At 35.1% G+C, this 27,225-nt stretch overlaps 1 protein-coding gene across 3 annotated transcripts in view; it reads left to right on the top strand.

The window, feature by feature from the left end:
- The first annotated feature begins 2,424 nt into the window (after positions 1–2,424).
- Positions 2,425–27,225, top strand: part of GABRA1 (gamma-aminobutyric acid type A receptor subunit alpha1) — a 52,169-nt gene continuing 27,368 nt past the window's right edge. Inside the window, exons 1-4 of one of the 3 annotated variants that reach the window (XM_032158550.2) lie at positions 2,425–2,849; positions 5,200–5,288; positions 8,545–8,657; positions 20,349–20,416. In XM_032158550.2, coding sequence (XP_032014441.1) covers positions 5,215–5,288; positions 8,545–8,657; positions 20,349–20,416 — 255 coding nt within the window. In that variant the 5' untranslated portion in view covers positions 2,425–2,849; positions 5,200–5,214. Of the gene's footprint in view, positions 2,850–2,933; positions 3,079–5,199; positions 5,289–8,544; positions 8,658–20,348; positions 20,417–27,225 lie in introns of those variants that run through there. The other 2 variants (XM_032158549.2, XM_032158551.2) reach the window with 2 other exon arrangements.

Here is a 27,225-nt window from a genome sequence, read left to right on the forward strand (position 1 = left end):
AAGCAAAACACAAGAATATAAAAAATTATATAAAATATTTAATATAAAAACACAATATAAAGTAAGTATTTTCTTGTCATTAATTTATTATATGTTATGGTAGTATGTGCATATATTAATGACATCTCAGATGGAACACAATAAACACACCCATAATTAGAGTATCAATTGATGTTTTGGAGTATTAAAATATGAATATTTTTAAACGCTCACAATTTATGAAAAATATAGATGTCTTCAAGCAAATTACATGTACGTGTGTATGTATACATACATGCATATATATATTACAAGCTGATGTTCATAGAGAATCATCTAGTAAAATCTACCTTGTGAGTATTGTATTTTAAAGAGAGAATCATAGTATAGGTATTTCCATTTCCGTATACACACTATAGCCCCCAAATTATTTAATATTTATTTCTTTAAATGTATGAAAATGCTGTGCAATTGTATCCTGTTTCATAGTCACATAAAATTTTTTAATCTGAAGCAGAATGTAATTGGCATTGCTCTGAGACTATTGTTCACATGATGAAGCTTCAGTGAATTTGTTTGCAAAACCAAAATCAGTAGAGTGATTTGGTTGTGTTTCATTAGATAAAGGATATAAAGTCATTTTCAATTTGTAGAAGATCATAAAAGGAACTGCAACAGTTTAGCCAGGAGAACACTAAAAATTCAGATTTTTATAACTGTTGACTTTCATTAAAACAAGATAAAACTGTGGAATTGCATTCTAGATGTAGTAAAATAATAATGTTTTCTAATCGTTAACTCAGGATTTCATTATTAATTATAAATCTCATTAAATTCAGTTTTATTCTCAAAATCACTCAATAAATTAATTAATCAATGAATAAGTAAATAAAAATTGGGTAATGACACATAAGGAAGCTGTGATGTTTCTTCAACGAATATCTTTAAGAATACATTGGCATTTAATATATCTGAACATAACAGGCAATTAATTACTGCCCAGAGACAGGGCTATCTTAACATAATCTTCAAATCTCTCTTCCAAAATTTTATCTCTCAAATCACTTCCCAGTTGACACTTAACCACAAAACTCAGGAGGTAACCAAGCCCCACCCCAATGTGGTCTTCAATTTTATATTCCTTATTATTGCAATCACCTTATTTAAGTTTTAATCATTAAGCTGATTGCATTGCTGCACAAGGTCAAGAAGCACTTGTAGAATCAGAAACCCCAAAGTGGTTATGGACTGGCTACTCAGATTTTTTCTTCACTTGCTCTGGCTCCGCCCCACCTGAAACGTCTTCTCTGCTAGGAACTCACTAGGAGAAAATGACTAGTGAGCTTAGCAAAGCTCAGACCTTATCCACCAGAAACATCGCATGGGGCACCTCACCTTTTCAGCACCTCCTGCCATAACTGAACGAAAGTGCTGAAGGGACAGCTCCCAGTGATTTAGGTCTTAGTAAGCGCTCCCAGGAAGACAGCACCCATCCCCTCTCTGCTACAAACAGCCATTCACAAAATCCGAGGAGGAAACCAAGTCATCCCTGATTCCTTGGAAATTTAGTTAGACTGATGTTGAAACACCCCCCGCCTTTCCTAGTGTATAATTATTTGTGGGTGGAGAGCTACCACGGAGGGTAAGAGGCCGTAGAAGGGGGGGGACAAGTAGACGCGGATTTCGTCCTGACTTCTAAAAATTCCTCCTCTCCCTCTCCCATTTTCCTAATCCGAGAATGATGGAGCTCGAGGCAAAGGAATGATTCTGGAAATGGAGATATGATTCTCAAACCTAGAAATGATCGGAGTGATTTATTAGTTAAATATTCTTCGTCCAGGAACCCAGCACAATTCAGAGGTAACAGCGCCTGCGTTTTCTCCGTGATAACATAGACAAACAGTTGCCTCCAAAGGTAAAAACCCGGTTCCGGAGGGTGTTCTTGCTGTCCTCTAAGCTACAGAGGAAGGTGGGGTGGAAAGCGCTCCCAACCTGAGAAAGTGCGGAAGACTCTCTAAACCCACTAGCCAATTTCCTACCTGCCAGAACTCTTTCCTACCATCCGTCACCATTCGTGACTCTGCAAGACACGGGGACTTAGACATATGTGTGGGAGTGTGTGTGTGAGGGAGAGAGGCGAGACGAGTGCTCTCCCCACACGTGTAACCCTGCATCTCCGTGTTTCAGAGCTTGCGTTCATTCATATGCAGGCAGTGGTTTAATATTTGATCAAAGGTAGAATAGTTGCACTAAATAGTTGTATTTTTAATGGGCTCACCTTAAAATCGTCTGTTCATAAATTGCAAGTGTGAAACGACTCTAAGCGCAGTCCGTATGTCTCTCACCCTTTCTACCCTTCCCTCCCCCATTGCCGCTCCCCCAAAAAGAGAAGCTTGCAGCAGATTGTAGAAGGATTTGAGCCTGCAGCTAGAGAGAAGGGGATTAGGGCCAGAGTGGTGCAAGTTAAATTGTGCTGCATATAAAAAATGGGCGGATTGGTCTCCAGATCCAGAGGCTGGTACCACCTTCCTTTCTAAAATAAAATCTCTCTGGCATGAAGTCACCGCCTATTTCACATCCGGTTTGCCCTGGGACGTATTACTACTGTCTTGGTAAAGAGAAATCTTTTGTTGTATAGCTGCAGATTGGATATTGGGAAGCAAATTTGGGTGTGAAATCTTCAGCAAAGGAGCACGCAGAGTCCATGATGGCTCAGACCAAGTGAGTGAGAGGCAGAGCGAGGACGCCCCTCTGCTCCGGCGCGCCCGGACTCGGACTCGCAGACTCGCGCTGGCTCCAGTCTCTACACGATTCTCTCTCCCAGACTTTTCCCCGGTCTTAAGAGATCCTGTGTCCAGAAGGGGCCCTAGGTAAGTGCGACTTTGGACCACGACACACAGGCAGAGCTTTGAACGTGGCTTTTCCTAGCTGGAGAGACAGGAATGTTATAGTCCGGGGGGCGGGGGGAGATGGGGGGGGAGAGAGAGAGAGAGGAAGGAGAGCGAGCGAGCGAGCAAGGGAGCGAGCAGGACAGGCGCCTGATCCCACAGCAGGTAGAAACAACGAAATGTTTTTCTTTCAGGGTGAAACCGCAGCAATGTAAGAGCATTATTTTTTTTCCGCTGTCTTTCTTCTTTTCTTCTCCTCTTTCTTAGGCATATTTGAATGTATTCCGTAGGGTGGGTGGTGGCATGTTGTTTTGGTCTTTTATTTATTTATTTATTTATTTGCAAGGGGGAGCTGGGGTGAGTTGGGGAGGGGCATCGGGGGCCATCATCTAAAGTTAAGACGCTGGGACGAAAAACCTGTCTAACTGTTCCATCATCCTAGGGAAGGCACGCTCTTGTCCTGGCTGCAAAATCGCCTGTTTTCCCCTTTCCAGTGGACGCTGGTGAAATGCCCTCTGGTGTAGGGGTCTCTCCCATTCTGAACACGAAAACTCAACTTAGTCTTTGATATGGGTGGCATGGGATGGTAATGTTTGGAGTGTGTGTCTGGGGGAGGGGGAGGATGAAGGTAGAAAGTGGTAAGACTGCAGCTTAGCCTTTCGTTTAAACTATTATGTTTGTATTTGCAAGAAACTTTCTTAACAACTGAAGTGCCGTGATAGGTTTGCTTTTCTCTTTTAAAAATGTCAGAAGAGGGCAAAAAGCTATGGTGCCTTGTCAAAGGGTTTTGCTGTGTTTTGTTTACCCATTCAGATATTCAATCTTTTTAAAAAGATCAACAAAAATTAATAGAGCTAAGAAAAGTTGTTTTTCCCTTGTAACAAATGATGAAGATTAGTAAAAGGGTAGATTAAAATTTTGCAATTTAGATGTAGCATTTTAACATAATATTTATCCAAGATTTCTTGTCATAGTCAACGGATCTGTTTCAAAACCAGTCACTAAATTACTAAATTAAGGAAAAGCTATGATGAGGCTCAGAGTTCTTATCTCTAGACCATTTCGCTCTAAACATATTATGTTTCATTGCTTACATGCCTGTTTGTAATGGTTTTTAGTGATTTAAATGATTCCCGAGAGTGCAGAAAGCGTTTTGTAGATGTATTTAAAGGCATACCACATTAAACTATAGAGGGTTTAGTGAAAAAGAAGCTTTAAAAGATTGCAGTCTATTAATCACTTACCCTACAAAGAAATATAGATTAAATACTTTTGACATTCCTTATATTATGACTGGAATTAATTACAGCACATTAAAATGTTACCATAGCTTCTCCTTATCCAGGTAGTGCATTGAATTTCGAAAACTGACTCCACACATAGACTATATACATTTTTAATTCTCTAAGCTTTCTATACTCTTCCAGTTCTCCAACATTCCACTACCAAGTCTAAATTCAACAATCAGATGGTGATTGATTGCACTTTACCTAAGAGGTAAAAAAGATCCCTTTATTCATGCAAAGCAAAGCATTCCAGCTTCCATCTGTTTGAGATGAAACATTTTCTAGCAGCAACCTGGCAGAATTTGAGAGGGCTTGAAAGATATGTGTGGTCATGTTTGTGTGCATTTGTGTGTGTGTGTGGTTTGTATGTGAGAGATCAGCACATGGCTTGACTATAAAGTGTGTCCTTTAGCTTCACAGAAACATTAGGAAGCATATTTAACAAAGCAGTCACAGGAGCAGAATAAAAGCACGACTCCGGCATTCAACAGTGTGTTTCCTATGTTTTTAAATAGAAATAAATACAGTTGCTACTGAAATCGAGGTACCTGCAGAATTCAAAGAGGAATTCGGCCATCACAACATGTTAACCTATCCCATCCAATCCCTAAATATGTTCTTCCTGTTAGCGACACCAGCTTAAAAATTTTAATGCACAGTTCACTGTGGAAACTGAAATCATAAAGGTCCAAATTTTTAGATGATAAACAACAAGAAGAGAATAACCCAAACTATATTCTAAATATAAAACCTAGAGATAAACAACTCACAGTTTTTATGTTGAGCAATACTGTCACCTGAAAGCGTTTCAACTTGTATTCTTTTACAGGAGAATAAGGACACTGATATATTTCTGAATGGAGAAATGGAAGGGAAAGTGGAGAATGGATGGTCCAGGTTTCCATTGCTTCCAATGAGGTGTCATATCCCAGTGAGGTCATTTCCTGACTTCAAAGCATTCATCTAAACTGCCTCAGTCAGCCCTGGTGGTTATAACCTGATGTTTCTTGCTAGAGACATTGATCTCTACTTATTCTACTTTTCAGCTGTTCCAGCCCGCGATGAGGAAAAGTCCAGGTCTGTCTGACTATCTTTGGGCCTGGATCTTCCTTCTGAGCACATTGACTGGAAGAAGGTGGGGACACTTTTTTAAAAATCTGCATGAAAATTTCTGTAACTTTTCATTTATTTTATAGGGGGAAGAAAATTGTCCTCAAATGAATTTATGACTAAGGGAATTCAGAAAACTTAACTGCTATAATTTCCAGCTAAGAACAAAGAGGAGCAGTATGAAAAAAAATCATTATATGGTTAGTTAGAATACACTTAACAAGCCATTGTTAAGACATGCATTAATTCACCATTTAAGTCTTACATTGAACTTTTCACTGTTCAGCTGGAACTGAACAAAATATGCGGTTTCCTAATTCATAGAAAAAGTTACCCCAATTAGTATTTGCATACTGTGTGACCTGATTTTGCAACAAGAAAATTTCTAGCCTATTGTAAAGATCATACAGTAACTTTTGTATTTATAGAAATGGAAAGTTTTAAATAATATCTGTAATTTGAAAATCGTGTCTCTATAAATGCATGTGCATATCATGTTTTGAAATCGTTATCTATATAACTCATAAAAGTGGACTATATGAGACAAATATTTAAGAACTTTGGTAAAATCAAATTTCCCTGTTAAAAAAAATTACTGTTTATAAAGCTTAACCATAGTCAAAATATGTTCTAGTGATCCAATCAAGCATGTGAAATTAATATAATAGAAACTATTTACATGACTAATTATTACAGATTTTTCTTTATCTGCTTTTGTATTTCTTGTGTAGCCTATTCCTGTGGCCCATAAGAAAGTCAGACATATAATAAAAACATAAGTTTATTCAAAATGTAATGGCAAGTGAACTCTTAAGAGTTAAGATAGGGAGATGGAATAGTCTGGAAAGACATATGAATTTAGGAAGATTTATTTTAATTCAGAAGTTGTCTGTTGTTGTTTTTTGCTATTGTGTATGGTAAACACTGACAGACAGGCATTATTATCAGATATCCTTAATGTGAGAAGTTAAATGTCTTTACTGCTTTTGAAAAATTATATGAAGTGTTACTATTGCAATGACCTGTAGATGGAGTTAGTGCACAGTGTTTTATTATATAGTGGTTCATACAGAATCAAAATCAGGTACTGTAACTGGCAATTCTCTTCAAAATATATATTCAGTTTAGGAAACACTACATTGGGATGAGTGTTTAATACAAAATGAATAAGCCTCTTATTCGTAGGGTTTTTCTCTGGCAATTACAACTTGACATAGTAAGTTAGAAGTAAAGATGAAATGTCATTAAAAAATCACGTAAAAGAAATATTTCCATTCCAGTTGGGAAAGCAGAACTGGTCTTGGGGAAAAAGCAGTGGTCTCTTTGGGCATCTGTATTCCAATGCAAACAATTGGTGAAAACATTTGTAAGATAAAACCAGGAAGAAAAGCATTTTCTGAATTTTATATAAGCTGTAAAAACTCAGAGGGTGTAGATAAAGGTAATAAACACTCTATATTGTAAGAATTGTTTTTTTAACAATTTAAGTTTATTTTGTCATGTTACCCCATTTCATCTTTTCTTTCTTCTTATTATATTGTTTTCTTCCTCAGAGTTCTCAATCAGGGCCTCCTCACAACTTAGGGTGTTCTAGCATTTCTTTTCCATTTTTATCAAGATGACCTTCCAGTATCCTTGAAAGATGCAGGCATGGCAGTTGATTTTGTGACAATGAGTTTTTATAAATAATTGCATTCATAAAACTATTTTTGCCTTACTGCTGTCATCTGCCAATGAGAGATACTGGAAGACACTTAGCTTGTTGAAAATTTGATTTAAAAAGCAGCAAGATGTTTAATTTTGCCAAAAGAGAGTAAACCCTCAATCTGCATGGCATCAACGTTGAAATTAGGAGAATGAAAAATTGTTTCAAAGAGACACATTACATATATCCAATATTATGGATAGCCTTTAGATTTAGTAACTTTATCAAATTAAAACTTTATCAGAATAATAGCCATTGCATTTTGCCAGTACGAAATTAATTACCTGCAAAATAGTGTTTGTTTTTGAAAGATATTTTGATCATATATCTTGCTGCTGTGAAATAAGTGAATTCTAGTTTCAAATGTTACTATTTTTCTTATATTTATCAGTAATATCAACACACAAGAATGAAGCCCAAAGCATATTAAGTAGAAAATACGGAAGTGATATTTTTGTGGCAGTTTCTTAGTTTACACCCTATATTCATTTTGCTTTTGTACTCAAGGTCAGAACTATGATTGAAATATATCAGTAAATGTGGTCCATCCTAAGACAGAAAACACTTCTCTCAAAGGATTTTGGAGTTGTCATGCTAATCATCACATAAAATGTGATTCAATGAGCATAGACAGCAATGTGATTGATGTAGGAAATATACAGTTTTTGAACTGAGGTCACTATGTGGTTGAAACACAAAGACTAATAGTGGTAAGGGATACAAGCTATATCTTCAACTATGACTTTTAAATGTAAATAATTATCCCAATATAGAAGAAGGAAAATAAAGTTTCAGACTAGAATTTGAAGAAAGCTAGGTTCTAGGTCAAGTTTTGCTCACAAATAGGTGTGCCTTCTTAAACAAAACACTAAAACTGTATACTGCAGCTTAGTCAACCACAAATTAAGATTATTGAACTTGATCTTTCTAAAGTTTCTTTTTACATCTAAGACTAGAAATAATAAAAATTAATTAGATGTTTGAAAGGACAAATTTTAATCACTGGGTCATGAATCTTAAGAGGAATGGAAATTTGCACACTGAAGTAAAAATATAATTGTCCTAAGAAATAAGTTTTATCTAAATCTCTTAAAAGAACATCAAGAAAATCCCACCAAAACACAGACCTATATGAAGTGAATGAAGGAAAGGATGTTGGTAGGTTAAAACTTAGGCTTTTGCTACATGTTAAATAAAAAAAAAATCAGTTGTTTTGATAACTCTTTTTAATTTGGAAAGAACTTTCCTAGGTTTGTTTTTTTTTTTCATGTGCATTAGCATTCTTGCTTGCTCAGAGAAGACATGCATTGCAACATAATATACATGATGAGAATTCAAAAAGCAAACAGAAGTCATTTCTTACAATTTTCCTTTCACATTTAAAAAATGAAAATTAAAAATATAATTAAATGCCCAGAGTTTAAAAATAACATTCTTTTTTACCTTGTGAAAAAATAATTTTCAAGTTAAGATTCAGCAGAAAGCAAAGTAGAAAAACTGAGAAAGGATTTATTTGGAAAGAGGTTTTAGTAGAAATGTATAATTTAGCTATTGCTTCTGTTTATGTTTTTTTCAGCTATGGACAGCCGTCATTACAAGATGAACTTAAAGACAATACCACTGTCTTCACCAGGATTTTGGACAGACTCCTAGATGGTTATGACAATCGCCTGAGACCAGGATTGGGAGGTAGGTTGCATTATTTTTTTTTGTTTTAGAGAATAATATGAAATCTTTATTATTACAGCCTTAATTTACCTCTAACTGGTCAAATAATAAAAATGGTGACATGTAATTTAATGATGAATCTATTTTTAATAGATCACTCTATGTTAATTCAAGTTACTCTGTAGTTTCATATCCATATGCAGTAAAAGGCAGACACAAACTTCTAATAATGACACGAAGCAGATGCTACGTTTATGTGATAAGCACAGTACTTTCTGTGTAACGATTTTTTCATATAGGTAAAAACTGGGATAACATTCTATATTCCAGCACAATGACTGCAGCTATCTCACCTGGTACTGCTATGTCTGCATTTAATTCCAACAGGGTATCTTTGATTCTATTGGTTCAAACATTTATTTTGGAATATTACATATTGATCCACTATTATGTGTTAAATTGCCACCACCTCTAGGATAATAGGGGAATGAGATAGATGGTAGTGTTGTAGTTTAACTGTGCATTTGAACTTATACCCTAATTTTCTGTAATACAATTTTATTTTTCTTGGTATATCAATTACTCGGTTATATTGATACATTTCTGCTTAGGAAGAAGACAGAACTTAATAACATAACATGTATAACAATAAGAGTAAATAGTTCTAGGAATTGCACACATTTGAATAACACTTGAATAAGATAATCAAACTATCTTATTTGGTTAAACAAAGACTAATGAAGCCAAATAAAAATATTGATCTCAGAGTAAAACAAGTGAAGCAAGGAAATAAATTTTCATTCAAAGTCACACAGAAAACCAAGGTTAGAATCCATGATTCCCAACTATAGCTGATACTGAATCTTTCCTAAAGCATTTGTAGTAGCTATTTAATAGCAATATTTAAATAGTGATTAAATGGCAATATTAAGAAAGCCACTTCTTCTTCACTTAGACAGCACAGATAAGAAAAGAATAAAAAGCTTACAAATTCAAACAATGATTTTTCAACTAAATGGTTGCATGGATTTACAGTTACTTTTAAATAAATATTTTGCACAATATAATGACATGGATGTGTATTATGGGTCTATTTTGAAGCTGCCAAATGTCATTAGTGTCTCAGAGGTTTAAGGGAAACTGCCTTGTCAAAGACACAACCCAAATATATGTCAAAGGTCTTACCAGGTGTCCTTTCTAATCAATTTCAAACATTCATTTTAGGACATACTATACAAATTTCCTCAGATTTAGACTTCACCAAGTTTATATTTAAGTTTTTAGAAAAAATTCTTGAAGTCAAAATAGAGTGGTCACAAAATGGGGAGCCTAATTTTGTATATGACATGTTAAAATACTGCTTGTGTACATTTAAACATCTCAGTTGGCTTCAAAATTTTTTATTTATAAAATTTGCAATAAATTACAAAACTAGCTAGATGAGGAATGTATGAAAAGAAGAAATAGCCAGGCTAGTGATATAAATTTTACATAGCAAGACTTTTGAAAATACTGGTTGTAATGTATCTGATTTCTTTACCTAATCTCCTCCCTACCCTATGATCTCATTTCCCTAAAAAGTCAGCAGAATTTTACAATATATTTATAAAATTTCTCTTCATCCTAGTTTAGAAAATTCTATTTAATATTTTGACATGTAAATATGAGTATTATCTGACAGATTTGTGCATCATCTTCAATTTATTAAATAATTTTACACACAAACTGTTAAAATATTAACCATGTGGTTATATTATTGTTCAGAGTACACGTAGCAAGCTGTGACTGTTCATTTCCTTTCAATTCATTTCCTTTTAATTGTATAGAATAACTCTTTAATAAATGTATACTTTAACCCATTCACCAAATAAATTTTAGGAGAAATTATTTTACTAATCATCATATGCACTCCTAGACCCTGGAGAGCCATAGACCTTGAAGATATAAAGATTAGACTGAGAGTACATTGAAAAGCTAATTTTCAATACTGGTGATACTGGTAGATTTGCTTACAGGAATAACTACATTAATTCATACTGCCACATTGCTATTTTTGTAGAATCCACTTTTATCATCTAGTTAATCCCAGAAAATAACAAAAATAGATATGTATTTAAAGAGCAGAAATAGTAGTTGTCTAAGTATAGACAAGCTATCTTCCTTTTAGTGAAATGAGCCTAATATGCTATAATAATTCCAGGACTTGAGAAAATTAACAGTGGATGTGCTTTTATCTTTACTAAAGATGGTTTTTCTGATATTTCTGATTCCTGGTAACAATGACTTTTGAGAGTATGATAGAAATTAAAACAAACAAAGAAGTAGCTCAAATATTTTCTCTATTTTTCTTCTAAACATCCTACTGGAATTTAGTACACTTAAATGTGATAGATTTGAGATTTATGAAAAAACTTTGATACTGACTAAACTTTTTTAAAAATATTTTCTTTTGGAATTTTTTGTAATCCTTAAGGAATAAAATGGCACATGTTTATTACTTATATCTACAGAGTCATCAACATTTTAAAGTACATTTTGAGAAGTTATCTGTCATTAGAGAACTATACTTTAAAATACTAAGTATAGTTTTAAGACATCTTGAAAAACATAACCAGCATTAGACTTAGAGAAATGTGATAATACCATGATTGCTGGCTGCTATTAAGTTGATATTATCGCGGCTTTTTTTTTTATTTTTGCAGATTTGCAGTACTTAATTTTATTCATCTACCATGAATTTTTGGTACTTTAAGTATGACATGCATCTCAGTAGATCTCAATTGCAAAACAGACCCTCCCTTTTTATTTTTTTTTTTATAGGAGCCATTTGCCTCCAGATGAAAAGACTATGTAAAGGAAATACGTGAGATTATCATTAGCTTATAAGGGAGTAAAAGTTTAATTTTATGACCACAGCTAGGATGATTTCCTCTTGCAAGATAAAGGTGCCCACTGTCTCCTTTATTATGGCAAAAGTCTTTTTTTATATAAAAGTAACAACATTATGCAAAAAACAGGGATTTTTGCTTCTGAATGTCCTCAGGAAATAGAAAAACATGATAAGCTGAGACTTGAGACTAATACAAGAAACTCCTGTATTTGCAAATCCATCATGACCTGTTTTTTAGAAACACACTGCATCAGAAGGTATAGCACTGTTCTTAGTTTATATGTACCTTGGGTTCAATAATTAGAAAACAAAATATATGACTTGGTTAATCTAGATGATAAGAATCGGTTTGCAAATATTGTAAAACTGTTTTAAAAGGCTGCCTTTTCAAGGATAAGAGCAATCATGAGGAACTGCAAATAAAAGGATGACTAATAAAGAGAGATCTCTAGGAAGGGATTTTTAAAGGTAGAAGAGCTACAAAGGATTAGAATATGTGGAATTCTAAAAATTTAATATGGTTTATTTGGGATTGTAAAGAGAAAAATAAGATAGCTATGTTCATAATTTAAGTGCAATGTCAATGAAGACACTTTTAAATAGACTTGAGTTAAAATAATCAGTATCCAGAAAATACAAATAAAAATTATCAGTAATTACTGAATTCATTCCTGTCCATAATTGCTTTGGTGGCAAGGTGTGGGGAGCTACTACTTTCTTGCAACTAGAAGCTGAGCAATGTTTTTGATAGAACTCTTACCTAAAGCATGGTCAGTGTAGAAGAATAAAATGAGGAAAAAAAGATAAAAGTCAGAAAAAATGGGAAGATGTGAAAGAAAAAAGTTAAAAAAAAAAGGAAAGCAAAAGAGGATAGAAAATAAAGAGAGAACAGAGGGGAGGGAGAGGAACTGAGGAAGTGAAGGAGAGCAACGCAGAGGCAATTAAAAATGAGAGGAATTAATCTCATGAGCCTGGGGAGACTCAAGTGTCCCTTGATCAATTTATATGGCTCTTTCAGTTTTAAATCAGGACGAAACCAAAATTTTCCCAGGAAATTCATTTTCCCAAGTTTTCTCCTCTTTGCCCATATAAACGAAGGAAGCCTGGATGTTCTCCAGCTTCCTAAAAAAGTAAATAATGCTCCTGCCGTACTGCACCCATCTGCGTGAAATTTCTGTCACTTTCATATTGGCTTCCCCTGCACTTTGGGCATGGGACAAAAATAATCCGTAAACAGAGATATGAGGCTGAATTTTGAAGGAAGATAATCAGGCTTTTATGGATAGTTAATACTCTTCCACTGATATGTTTCTCCTCCATTTTGCCCCACCATATATACAGGCTACACTTTATTTACAATAAGCCAAAATCCCAGGTGAGCCACACTGAGGTACATTTTATCACTAAGAGGCGATGCCACCAAGCTAAGGGATTTTTCTTCTTCTGTACATATGCTCATTTTCACACATCTAACTTACAAAAGACATATTATTCTATAAACACATTCATTTCACTTCCTGGAAAACAAATTAGGGCGGATACTTCTTTAACTAGAACACAAACATGATATAGCTGAAGGAATGAGGTCTTAAGTGAGTCACATTTTGAATTTCAGAAGAAAGAACTTTTCATCCTCTCTCTCCCTGTTAATGGTAGTTCCTGGAAATATTGTTATAATATCTGAATCAGTCTTCAACTTAATATCAGTGTATGGTATCTTGGATGATAAATGCCTCTCAAAAGTTTTGTCCTCAAACCACACAGATAAGACAGCAAAGGAAACAGAGATGATTGTGTTTTCCTAAAACGACAAACCCTGAGAGAAGAGTGGAGAGGCAGATGATAGAGAAGTAAGATTGTAGGTAGAGAACGGACTACCTTTATCCCTGCTACACATTTAACAGATATTTAGTTAACATTTTCTTTTTTCTGTAAGTGTTGTAGATTTGGATTCTTTTGGTTTTGGGGGTTCTGTTTTGTTTTCATTTATGGAGTTTCTTTGAGAGCGTCAATTGGAAGAGCATTAGTAACTGGAGCTGTCTCTGAATGTATTTTAACAGTAACATATTATTTTACAAATCATTTATGCCTCAAAGCAGACTTTCCCCTTACCATCATATTTTTTCCTAATCTTGAATTATTTATGCCAATATAAAACCTTTAAGACTAACCTTTATCCTGATTGTGGCAAGATATCTCAGCTTTAACATATAAGAATTCCCAACTCCTAATGCAAGGCAGCTGGGTTGGAAATTCCCTGCAGTTGGCAAGATGCTGTTGGCTTTTTAGGGAATTGGCTTGGGTCTTGGGTTCCATTTCTTTATGTAAAGTAAGAAAAAATGGAAAACTAAGAGTGCTCTAAAAAGATCAAATTATTTTTTGTGCAACTTTGTAAAATTTAGGTGACTCAAGCATAGGGAAAGCAGCACAGTTTCTTTTAAAATTCAACTTTGACCTATCTCGGGATGATAAGATGTCTGATATTCATGTGATATTTTATTTTATTTTATTTTATTTTATTTTATTTTATTTTATTTTATTTTATTTTATTTTATTTTATTTTATTTTATTTTATTTTATTTTATATTTATTTATTTTTTGAGACGGAGTCTCGCTGTCACCCAAGCTGCAGTGCAGTGGCACAATCTCGGCTCACTGCAAGCTCCGCCTCCCGGGTTTACGCCATTCTCCTGCCTCAGCCTCTCCGAGCAGCTGGGACTACAGGCGCCCGCCACCACGCCCGGCTAATATTTTTTGTATTTTTAGTAGAGATGGGGTTTCACCGTGGTCTCGATCTCCTGACCTCGTGATCCGCCCGCCTCGGCCTCCCAAAGTGCTGGGATTACAAGCGTGAGCCACCACGCCAGGCGATCTTTTATTTTTTTAATATCCTTTGTAACATTGAGATCAGAGAGAAACATTTTGTTCATGTTCAACTAATGTCAAAATACCTATTTTGTATTTATATTAAGAAAACAAAATTTTAAAAAATAGGACAAAATAATTTCTGTTACAATGTGATAGCGTTAGATAAAATAATCTAAATTACTGACAATTTCCAAATAAAATTAAAAGATGGTTAGGTTTATCCAATCTCTTGTTGTTGTTCTCGTTGTGTTTACCAGAGAATAGCCTTTAGTATTGTGTTTTGAAATTCTACTCTGGAATCCTTCCTTTTGAATTTGCTGTCATTTTCTCTGTGGCTTTTAATGCAAGGTATGGAGCAGATGCTCAGACTTTGGCAAAATGCAATACATTTCCACAGAAATACTGTACCTAGACATTTCATAATTCAACAAATTATAGAGAAAAGGTAGTTACCAAAACCCCAAGAAGTATGGTTAAAATGAACAGTTAATACCTTTTAACATTTACTGGCTGAGGTCTACCATCAGCTCATGAAGCCACATTGTCTAATGAATTTAACGGAGCTACCCAAAGGAATGTTCTAGCGTGTTTAGAAAACTTGCTACTTTCATCTTTTCTGTGGTATATAAACCATCTACCTGATCAGTGCCAATATTTTCCTGAGATAAAATGAAACCACTGCAATGTTTGTCTTTCTGTGCCTGCCTTGTTTCACTCAGCATAATCACCTCCAGTTGCATCCATGTCACATGTTCTCACGTATTAGTGGAAATTAAAAATCAGAGAAATTAAACCCATGGAGATAGAGAGTAGAAGGATGGTTATCAGGCAGGATAGGGTAATGGGGGGAGGGAGGGAGGTGGGGATGGTTAATGGGTACAAAAGAAAGTACAAAAAAGTGGGAAAAATGCCTAAGACCTAGTATTTAATAGCACAACAGGGTGACTGTAATCAGTAACAATGTAATTGGACATTTTAAAATAACTAAAAGAGTATAATTGGATTGTTTTTAACATGAAGAATCAATGCTTGCAGGGATGGATACTCTGTTTTCTATGATGTGATTATGATGCATTGCATGCTTGTATCAAAACATCTCATGTACCACATAGATATATACACCTATTAGGTATCCACAAAAAATTAAAAATGAAAACATTTACAAAAAAGTAACCACTGCAACTACGTCCAAGTTATGAGATGCACAGTATTAGTAAATAGCCATTTTTTGTGCAGCTACTCTTGATCTTTTTATATAGTTTCAATTTCCCATGTTGATTCCAGATCCAATGTGGGATTTTAACAAAATGTTGTGTATAGATCATTGCTTTTTTTTTCTGGCAGAATCAGAATTCTGTACTTGAAAAATAATGTAGTGCTCCTGAGATGAGAATCTCATTTGCTATATGTCACAGAATGCCATTTTTGGAAAACTTAAGAGAAAACAAGGCCCTAAGTATTGGCATATTTCTGTAAGATTGTTAATAGTATTATTCTTGTATAACTAAAATGCTACCCTGTGAATGTGAAATAGGGTGCCTGAGAGTTATCACAGTTTGTACAATTTTGATCAAGACTTATACTGATTGCACATTGCATGCTTGTATCCAAACATCTCAGTACTCTGTAAATGCATACACCTACTATGTTCTCACAACAATTAAAAATTATAAAAATTAAAAAAAGACTTCTACTGACCAAAAGAAATCCATTTCTCCAACAGAAAAATATACATTCTTTTTTAAAGGTTAGCCCTCTGTCAATAGAAACTGCTCATATTACAGCATATGGAGGGAATTTATCAGTGGAAATAAGATAAATAGTTCCTGCAATGATATCGACCTTTCTTCCTAGGACATGCTTCTATCATCTGAGTTATTGGAATCCCAAAACACCGAAGAATCAGGGACTGGTCAAACGCCTTGAAACTTGGGCGTCTACCCCCATATCTAGACTTAGTAGCTGAATACAGCCAAAATTAAGTAGCTCTACATACCATCTAGGGGATAGTTTCCAGTTTTTCTAAGGCATTAACTGAATGGAGATGAAGGACAGGGGACAAAAATGTTGCTCCAATCAAGCAGGTCAGCAGGGAGCTGGAACATTGCTTTATCCAGGAGTATACATTGATGTCTATGTAGGAGCCCAGGATATTTTCAGTTTCCAAACAGGACCATTTTAAAGTAGGGTTTTGAGATACATTTTATTGTAATGACTAATGTTAGTCCATTTAGTCTCCATGTAGTGCCTACCTCTGTGAATCAATAGACACAAAGCAGCTTAAATAAGGCAATAGACCTCCTTCATCAGTTATGAACCCATGGAACTGGGTCTAGTTAAATATTACTCTGAGTTCCTCAGCAGACAGCATTGCCAGGGAAAATATGGACAATACCATATTAAATAAATGGTTGTGATAGCATTACTAACAAAATTCCACCAACAATTCTTTCGTATTCATTCCCTCACCCATTTTTTTATTACAGTCGCTCTTGCAATTCACTATTCACACAGCATCAGCTATCTTCTTAGACTGCAAGTTACATCATTTCATTTAATTACCCAAAGGCTTCCTACTGCATCAAAATAAAGGTCAACTGCTAGCTGAAATGCACAGGGCTCTTCAGATATGGTCCCACCTACCTCTAGGTTGTCATCTTGTGCCATGATCTTCAGCATCACCAGGATCCAGATATACTGCACTTTCTGTTTCTTAAACATAACACATTTAACACATTTATTTTCACCTCAGATCCTTTGCCTCCTTTTTTTTTTAATTTTTTTCCTCTCCTTAATGTATTTCCCTCGATCTTACTAAATTTTTCCCATCTTTAAAGTCTCATTTCAAGTTTTATCTCTTCAAATGACATTTTTTAGAGCACTTATAATCTGAATTTAATTAGCAGAATGTGTATATGTGTGTTTTTGCATAACTCTGTAGGTACTTACATCTCTATCCATCCCCTAATCGACCTAAAATATGTTTTTCCTAAAATAAGTATGTGGTTTGCTACAGAGGAACAGAAGCATTTACAGTTTTACTCATCATTGTATTACTGTTACCTAGAAGAGTGCCTAAGTGGCACATAGAAAATGTTTAATAAATATTTATTGACTAAATTAATGTACTCAATAGATGCCTCTCAAAGTGTTTTGGCACCACAGTGTTATTTGAACCTCACTCCAATGCTATGTAGTCATTTGAACAGGTATTATTTCTTCATTCAAAATGTAAGAATAGAGACTCAGAGAGATTAAAGGATTGTACCTAAAATCACATAGCTTGTTCTCGAGAAAAATCAGAGTTTAAATCTGAGTGTTTAGATGCTTAATCTATTGTGCTTACTACTTATTTTACTACTCTGCTTTTCTCATTTTTGCCTCCAGTACTAATCTCATCTTTTTGAATTATCGCTTCAAAACATATGTTATTTCAAAACTTATCAGCAAGATATCAATATTGTAGAAAATTCCCAGGAAAAACAGATTAACTGTTGTCTGAGAGTTAGGGAATGTAATATAGTATTTGTATATATATATATATATATATATACACACACATATACAGTGTATACATGTATAAGTGAGGATGTGGTTTGAGGAAAATGATTAAGTTTATATTTGAATAGAAAGTGGATGTGTTAGACCATTCTTGAATTGCTATAGAGAAATAACTGAGACTGGGGTAATTTATAAAGAAAACAGGATTTATTGGCTCGGTATTCTGCAGGCTGTACAAGCATGACACTGGCATCTGCTTGGCTTTTGATGAGGGCCTCAGGAAGTTCCAATCATGGTGGAAGGTGAAAGGGGAGCAATATATACATGGCAAAAGCAGAAGTGGGAGAGAGAGCCACACACTTTTAAATGACCAGATCTCATGTGAACTTGGAGACAGAGAGCTCAATTATCACCAAGGAGATGGCCCAAGCCATTCATGAGGATCCACCCCCAAAATCCAAACACTTCCCACCAGGACCCAGCTCCAAAATTGGGGATTAAAAGTCCGCATGAGATTTGGGTGGGGACAAATATCCAAACCATATGAGTGGATTTACGTTGATGGTGGCATTCCAAGAAAGGAAATTTTACTTATTTTCATATCTTTCTGAGTTTTTTAAACTTATATTTTGAAGTTTTTTTTTTTCTAACAACACAACGTATTATATTGTTATATACGCCTCAAGCGTACCCTACAGCTTTTGAAATATCTTAGAGTAGCAGTCCCAAATAATTTGCGGAAACATGGGTAAACAAGGTTGACCATATTTATTTAAGACATGATTTCTCAGAGACATTAGGATATTAATGTTTTCAACAGTGTTATATAATTAGCAGAGTTTTCCAGCCACATAAACTTCCCCCCTCGCTGCCCCGCCACTGGACACTTGCCAAAAGCTGATGGCAAATCAAATGAAAGAATTTCTTGGGTATGTGGCAAAGGAGATATATTAGAGGGGAACATATGAGGAGGGGTTTATTTTCATTGTCATAAGCTATGTTCTCACTTTGAACTTTTAAAAGGGTGAACTGCAGATAATTCCTGCATCAAGGGGCTCATTTAAGCAGTTTGAAGTCAATTTTTTGTGCAAAAAATATTGTATTGTTATTGAAGGGAACATCTCTGATTCAAAATTATTTTTTTAGCTGACTTACACATTATGTGTAGGGTATAACATGACCTTCTAGGGATACATTTATACTGGCAGTCTTAACTCTTCACAAGTAAATTGCTAAGGGAAAAGGGCCAGCTCTTGATTTCTAAAGGAAGTCATCATTTTATAAATTCAAAGGAATTTATAAAAGGCGAATCACCTTTTTTATGTTATATGCCAGAGATACAAATACCCTGGCATATGAATATTTGTATATGGCTAGAAAGATCCTCCAGGTGTTTATGATACTCTTGGGAAATGTATAGTGTACTTTAGCAAGACTTGTTAACTCTTTAAGGTCTCAAGAATACGTTTTATAAATGTTTGTTTTCTTGCACTAAATCATAACTGAATTATCCAAATTATTCCTCGGGAAAAATATAAATTAAAAAAATTTAAAAAGTAAATAAAATAAAATAAAAATAAATTTTTTTAAAAAGTAAATGAACTGTTAAAGATACTAGACTGCATTTTTCAGAGCTAAAGATGAAAATTATAAAGTCATATTTTTCATTTTCACCCCTCAATAAATTGTTCCTTTTCTGAAAGCATTGTTTTTCCATTTCTTGGAGAATGGCAATATTTCTCTGGAAATGTCTGTGTTGAGTTGTCATTAGCACTATAATTAATATGCTTTATTGGTTGATATATGTGCCATCAGAGAACAATATAATAAAATCACATGGAATGTGAAACAGAATATATTAAGTGAACTTTTTCTGTGCCATAATATGTTCTTCTCATTCTGAAAATTGAAGAGACTTATATATGATGTCATATTTTCCCCAGGGGATAATTGGATAACTCAGTTATGATTTAGTGCAAGAAAGCAAACATTTATAAAACATACTCTTGAGTCCTTAAAGAGTTAATAACGCTTGCTAAAGTACACTATATATTTCCCAAGAGGAGCCTAAATACCTGGAGGATGTGTCTAGCCATGTAAAAATACTTAAGCTTAAGCTATACCAACATGCTAATGTATTTTCATTACAATGTGAAGCAGTTTAGTATCATTTAGGCAAGTATGTCCACTCTTGAAGAATTCATTAGGTAGTAGCTGAGTTTTCCATAAAGTCTGCCTCCCAAAGTGGCATATTTAGGCTTCATTCTCCATAGAAAATATTAACAGTGAAATTTTATGTGTGAGTAGTAAATTATCAGGACTACACAGTGGACCAATTTTAGAAATAGCTAATCAAAGCCAATCAATTTCCCATTTGGGTGTGAGTATGTGGTGGTGAGATCTAACAAGGACGGTTGATAGATACTCACTCGCCCAATTTCCTGCTTCACCAGAGCGTGTAACCGAAGTGAAGACTGATATCTTCGTCACCAGTTTCGGACCCGTTTCAGACCATGATATGGTAAGTGGACACTTTATCTTTGGTTTTCCTGGAGAATTTTTTAAATTTACCTTTCCAAAGAACAATATAAACTAAGTTTTTAGGGAGCAACCTGAAAAGTCTTGGCTATACTTTTGTGTCTTTCTGTGTGTAATATGTAATAGGTAATATAATATTTATACAATAGAAAAATACTCATTTGCATTCCAGATCAGACCTATTTTCATGATTTTCAACTACTGCAGTCATCTTTTTTAAAAAAATATCTAAAATGATTGGTTTGCCTTGGTTAATACCCTGCAAGCCATACAGTATGACTTACGTTTCATTTTAGTTAGCAGGCCATGTTGATTCAAGGATGCTGTTTTCAGGTAACCAGAGCTGTTATAGAGTGGCCGTAAACATTATGATTTCTAAATTATTTTTGGCTACTAAAAACTAAAAGGAAATGAATGTAAAAGTTGGCCAGAATTAGACAAAAATACTTAAAATACACCACTAGGAAACATTCTGCTTCATTGCAAAAAGCATTCATTAAATTATTATCAAGAGTGGAAATACAATGAATCTATACCTGCTCTTTTTTCCAGTCCAAATAAATTAGCATGAATTTCTCTTCTGTCTGATGGGAGTTATAGAGCTCTACAGAAATTATATAATATTCTTGAACTTATAACAGCCAAGGTTCTATATAAGCAAAACATCATAAAGGTGGTCATGGAAACATACCATTATGAATATTTCAAAGATACATTAATTGAATACTATTTTTGAAATGCCTCATGTTAGCACCAGCTTACTGTAAAAGTATTTTGATTTCAAAATAGCTCACAGAGGGTCAGAATAAAACTTACAGAAAATATGAATGGCAGAGTAAAAGCCCTGACAAGTTCTGAGGTAAAACAAACAAACAAACAAACAAAACTGTATTTAATCTGGTGTTTTTGCAATTGTATTTGCCCAAGACCTTTTTTGTCATTTGACTCCTGTTTACATTCTGTAGAACTAATATTCTGGGAAGTGAACAATGGGAAATTCTGGCCCAGAGGATAATTAGATATTTTAGATTTTAAGACAAGCTTTGAAATATGCCAACTGGACAAAGAAAAATACTTGGAGTATATAAGAGGTAACAGAGTAGTAACTAAGAATGCAGATTTCTGAACCAGATTGCCTGGTTTATAATGACAGCTACTTCACATAGAAGGGCATGTCCTTAGGGAAGTTACTTAATATCTCTCTGGATCAGTTTCTTCATGTATAAGGTGGGATTAATAATGCCACCTAACAAATTTTAGCCATTACTAATATGCAAGAAATATAATATGAAAGTCAATCATACTTGTGAATTTATGCATCTTACAATTTATTTTGTAAGTATGGTCAGTCTGTAGACCACTTTATTGAAATAACATGTGATACAATGTATTTTACTAAATTGACAACTCTCTGAGGACCCATTGTGATTCTCTCATGTTGGAACTCAGTCTTCCCACACTATTCTCTCATGGTACTTTCATAATTAAGAACGTTTATTAGGTCTCAGTCATGTTTAAGGTCAAATATAAACTGTTCTGCCTGTATTCCCATAAATGATTTTGCTACTCTCTGTCACTTGTTCCCAATATTAACTATTTGTTTTAGTCCTGTTTTCTGTGAGGCAGTGCAGTGTGGGGGCTAGCAGGGCTGGCTCTGGGATTCAAGCTGGTTGAATTCAAATCTCACCATCAGCAGCAGCATGACCTTGAACAAACTGCTTAAGCTTCTAAGGCTCAAAGTCTTTCAAATGTATATATTATTATAGTTGCCTATTCCTGCAACATTTTTATAAGTTTTAAATGAGATGTGCAAATAAAGTGTCTATCAACAGTGCTCAATAAATGATAGCTATTATTATTTTTACCTCTGAGCTCCTTATTGTGCCATGCAGAACTCATGGACATTTTTTTTTGTCTTTACCCATCTAAATGAAATACTTCTGCAGAGGCCCAAATCAAGACCCAAATGCTTGATGAAATCATTTTTATTAGTCCAATAGCAAATTGACTTTCTGTTTTTGTATTCTAATCACATGTATTGACTATAAAATACCTTTTAGCTTTTGGCCACATATATAGCACTGCTTTGTAAACTTATTTCTCTTATTTATAAATAAATATCTTATTTTCTTAAATTGTTGCCAAACATGTACAGGCACATGTGTTTCACATCTTTCACAGTATGAGTTCATTGTTATTTTAGAGTAAATGTTAAATTACTATTTTCTTGGTGATAGGTTTAGGAGCCTATAATATTAAAAAAAATTGAGGTCTTGTGGGACCTAATAAATTATACCCTCTTTCCTATCTGTGTTCTGAAACTTTGAGATATAAGACAGTAGAGTAGAAGGCATGGGAAATTAAAATGTCATATATATTACTAATAATGATGATATTACAGAATGTGACTTATATCTGTAGACAAGTAGATTTGCAGAGAGTAGGCACCAGAATCAACCAGATTAACCCACCCAGTCATAGGCAGTGTTGAGTTTCCTTTGCTGGGGTGTACATTATGCATATAAAACCTCAAGCATGGAAGAGCACAGGAGAATTTTTCACTCTTACAGGCAGCCAGCAGCCAAATGGAAAAGACAAGAGAAAAGGACTGAAATAGGTAAAATTGATGTCTTTTTCCAAATTAACGTATCAGATTAAATCCCTTTCCTTCCTTCATTTTTCCCCAGTAGAAGAGTGTGAGGGAATTGGGAGCATGCAGAAGTTTCCTTTTTCCCATTGATGAAAACATCAAGAGAGGGCATGCAACATTCAAAACATCACACACTGATGGCCACACTCATCTTAGTACTTATAATAATATAAAATTTGCTTAATGGCCATTCTATCTCAGTCTCTGGCACCTGGCATGGTGCATCACAGAGTCAATGTCCAATAGGAGTTGTTGAAGGACAATGCCCAAATGAAGCCACAGGCGATCAAAAGCTTTTCTCTTTTCTTAAAAAATAGATGGCATGCCTTTGAGTTATTCCTTCAGATTAATTGTGATTTCATAAACCAATGCTGGAGTTTTTAAATCTTAGAATAGGCTTTTTGATACACCTTCAAACCTGTGATTATAATATACATTTTATATATTACATTTGGTCAAATATCAGGAATAAAGAACAGTGTGTCCAACCAACAATATTCCCTATTGCCTAAAACCTCTGAACAAGACAATGTTTCAATTGCTCGCCGAAGAATCAAATTAGCCATAGGTCTGCCACTGGTTGGCTAGTAGCTGGTAGAAATTGTACCTGACCACCTTGCTTTAGAAGATTAATCATTTAAATTACATTATAGGAGAATTTTGTACAAGAAGCAGCAGCATGATTTAGAAGTAATCAAAATTAGAAGGCAGAAAGACAAAGCTATTTTTCAAAATGGGAAAATTTTGTAGTTTTTAAAGTGAGAACTAATAGATTAATCTATATTAACAACATAACAAGATTTAATGCTATTGAATGCTTACAACACATTAGGCACAATGCTAAATGCTTTCTAGATATTTCATCTTATCCTCGTGCAAACCTTTTAGCTAAGTATTATTCTTGTCTATATTTCCCGGAGAAGGAAAGTGACCTGCTAGCTAAGTGTAGCAACTTGAACCCAGGTTATTCAGCCCTAGAGACTCCATAGCTCCCAAGGCATCTGACTTCATCTGGAATAGCAAACAAAATTAGGACAACTCTCTAACTTTATTTTAAAAACCATTAATTGGCAGTCAAACAGAACATTCCCAGGGCACTAGGTTCTGACAGAAATATCCAGGCAGTACAATCACAGAGCCTTGTTTTCCATAGTGCTTAAAATGTATTAAGTCAAAGCACACACAGATGGTAATAAATGGCACAGGCAGGAACACTTCAATACAATATTTATTTAGGAACATAGCGGATGTTTTGTCCCAGATCTTCAGACTAAGACTCACATTCTCCAGGGACCTACCCTATGGAACAGAGCAACTCAGACTTTCCACTTCAGTAGTGGGAGCTGGAGCCTGGAAACTTGAGCAAATTATTTAGGGTAGCTTTACCTTTGTCCAGCCTCTCTTCCACGGAGTCCCCTCTTTTGCATTTTGTTTTTACTTAACTTGGTTTCGACCACCTTCTTACTTTCCTTAGATTTCCTTTCCTACAATCCTTCTAAAGAGAAACACATTTTCATGACCAGCTACATAAAAACCTAATATGAATTTGTGTTGATAAAATAATAAAATGGGAGACAGGTAATAATTTCTAACTTTTACTAAGAGGTTCCTATGTTCTAGGCACTCTTAAAAGATGTTCTCACAAGTATCAACTCACTTCTCACAATTGCAGAGTGAATTATCCCACTTTATAGATTAAGAAACTGGGGCCTTAGCAAGAGTAAAATAATTACCTAAGGCCACTCAGCAGGTAGGTTCAGAACTTACATCCATAGTCATTATGCTATAGTTCTGCTGCTTGCCTCCCTTTTTCTAGCTTCCTTAAGAAGGGGCTTTGACCGGGCGCAGTGGCTCATGCCTATAATCCCAGCACTTTGGGAGGCCAAGGCGGGTGGATCACCTGAGGTCAGGAGTTCGAGACCAGCCTGACCAACATGGCGAAACCCCCTCTCTACTAAAAATACAAAATTAGCCAGGCGGGGTGGCGCATGCCTGTAAATCCCAGCTACTCGGGAGGCTGAGGCAGGAGAATAGCTTGACTCAGGAGGCGGAGGTTGCAGTGGGCTATGACCACGTTATTGCAGTCCAGCCTGGGCAACAAAGAGTGAAAATCCTTCAGAAAAAAAAAAAGGAAAAAGAAAGAAAGAAAAGAAAGAAAGAAAGAGACAGAGAGAGAGAGAGAGAGAGAGAAAGAAAGGAAGGAAGGAAGAAAGAAAGGAAGAAAGAAAGAAAGAAAGAAAGAAAGAAAGAAAGAAAGAAAGAAAGAAAGAGAAAGAAGGAAAGAAAGAAAGAAAAGAAGAGAAAAAAGAAAAAGAGGGGGCTCTGGCCAATCTTCAACCAGAAGCCCACTCTTGGTCTAATGAACTGTGCCCATGGGGGCAAGGTCATCTTATAGAACTAGCTTCTGGGAACTACCTGCTGCTACCACAACAATCACACAGGGAGAGTTCTCAGAAATGGGAGACCAAATATTTACACTGTTGGTTAGGCAGAAACTAATTTTCATCAACTGCTTTTATTTCATTTTGTATTTCAACTTCTAACAGTGCAGAAAATGGAAATGAAGATTACCCAGCGAGTGTTGCTCTCTGTGTGTGTGTATGTGCGTGTGTGTGTGTGTGTGTGTGTGTGTGTATGTGTGTGTGTCTGACTGGTACAGTATTTGAAGGAAGAATGTCCTAAATGAATTTGGGGATTCTATTGTCTGTCATTAGCACAAATAAAGCTGGTGGCAAACATAATAAACATGTGAACATCAGGATTTTGGCAAGTTTTGACATAATTTTTTGAAATTATTGCCTTTGGGATACATCTTGTCAAAGATTTGGTAATACATCTAATTTAAGTTTAGTTTATATTTAACATTTATTTTATTTTCATAAAACCTCTTTGGAGCAAGCAAATAAATGAACCAAAGGCTAGATTCATGGGGACGTGGTCACTTTCGGCATCCTTGGAACTTGGATTTGCAGGTGGCCATTCATTCCTTCCAACAGTAGTTGAACTATCTAAAGTCATTCAGTTGGATAGAAACTAGAGCTTATATGGCTAAGTCCTGAGTAACAGAAAATTTCATCATATATTACAATCCCTACCTCACAAACTTGTCTGTCATCCAGAGAGGAAAAACTGCACATCCTGAGGTAGATCCATCCACCCAGTTTTCCTGACAGGCATTGGCACATTGTATCACTTGCTGATATCATCCACAGTCTCCCTTCCCATGGAAAATGCCCATCGTACACCTTCATGAGTTTTTCTTACAGTGCCCAAGCCTAAACAGTCTCTCCTTTGCTGAATTTACTAGGTGCTTAGGAAATGTTTGTTGGTGAGTAAATTCCCTTCATGTATTTATCACAGTGCCTTTCATCTGACACTTCCAGACACAAAATCCTAACCAAGAAACAAGGTTAACTTGTCTTGTCTACAAAGACAGTCTGGCACCAGATTACACTTCCTTGTTTCTATCTCAGTAAGCAATTAGTACTATATCTGGTGCATTATAATACATTTAATAATAATTGTTAGTTACTTGATCAGTAAGGGCTCAGTAATGTGAAACATGTGCCAGAGAACACGCCTTCATTCAACCTTCACCCAGTATTGCTTACGCCCTTGGAAGGAGACATGCAGTTAAGTTCGTACACAAAACTCCTAAACACAAACATTTTATTTTGTAGGTCCTAATGACAATATGTGTAAGATTTAAAAAACACAACTGCTTTGTGAAGTAACAGGGCTTAAAGGATTAGGAAAATGTAGTGTGATGTTTTCAAGTTAGTTCTCTTTCTGGTTTGGAGTACACTAAGATTAATGGAGAATGTGGTAATCTCTATTTCAAACCATTGAGCTCCAAATTTAGTGCCAGTGTGGCAAGTACTGAAAGAAAGATGGATATTACCCTTTTCAATTTTAGGAGCTGGTAAGTCACATTGCTTGTTTTCAGATTAGCAGATGTTTGTCTCTGGGTATTGCCATAAGGAATGCTGTGTTTATTCAAATAAATAGATTCCCTGGCTGTGAATGATGATGAGCTTCAAACACTTCTCATGTGGCTTATACACATGTACAATCACAAACACATACTCACACACACTGACACACTCTGCATTCTTATTTTTGTTCTTTTTCTTTTTGAAAAG

The sequence above is a fragment of the Hylobates moloch genome, unplaced genomic scaffold (genome assembly GCF_009828535.3).
Source record: "Hylobates moloch isolate HMO894 unplaced genomic scaffold, HMol_V3 SCAFFOLD_6, whole genome shotgun sequence".
NCBI lineage: Eukaryota > Metazoa > Chordata > Mammalia > Primates > Hylobatidae > Hylobates > Hylobates moloch.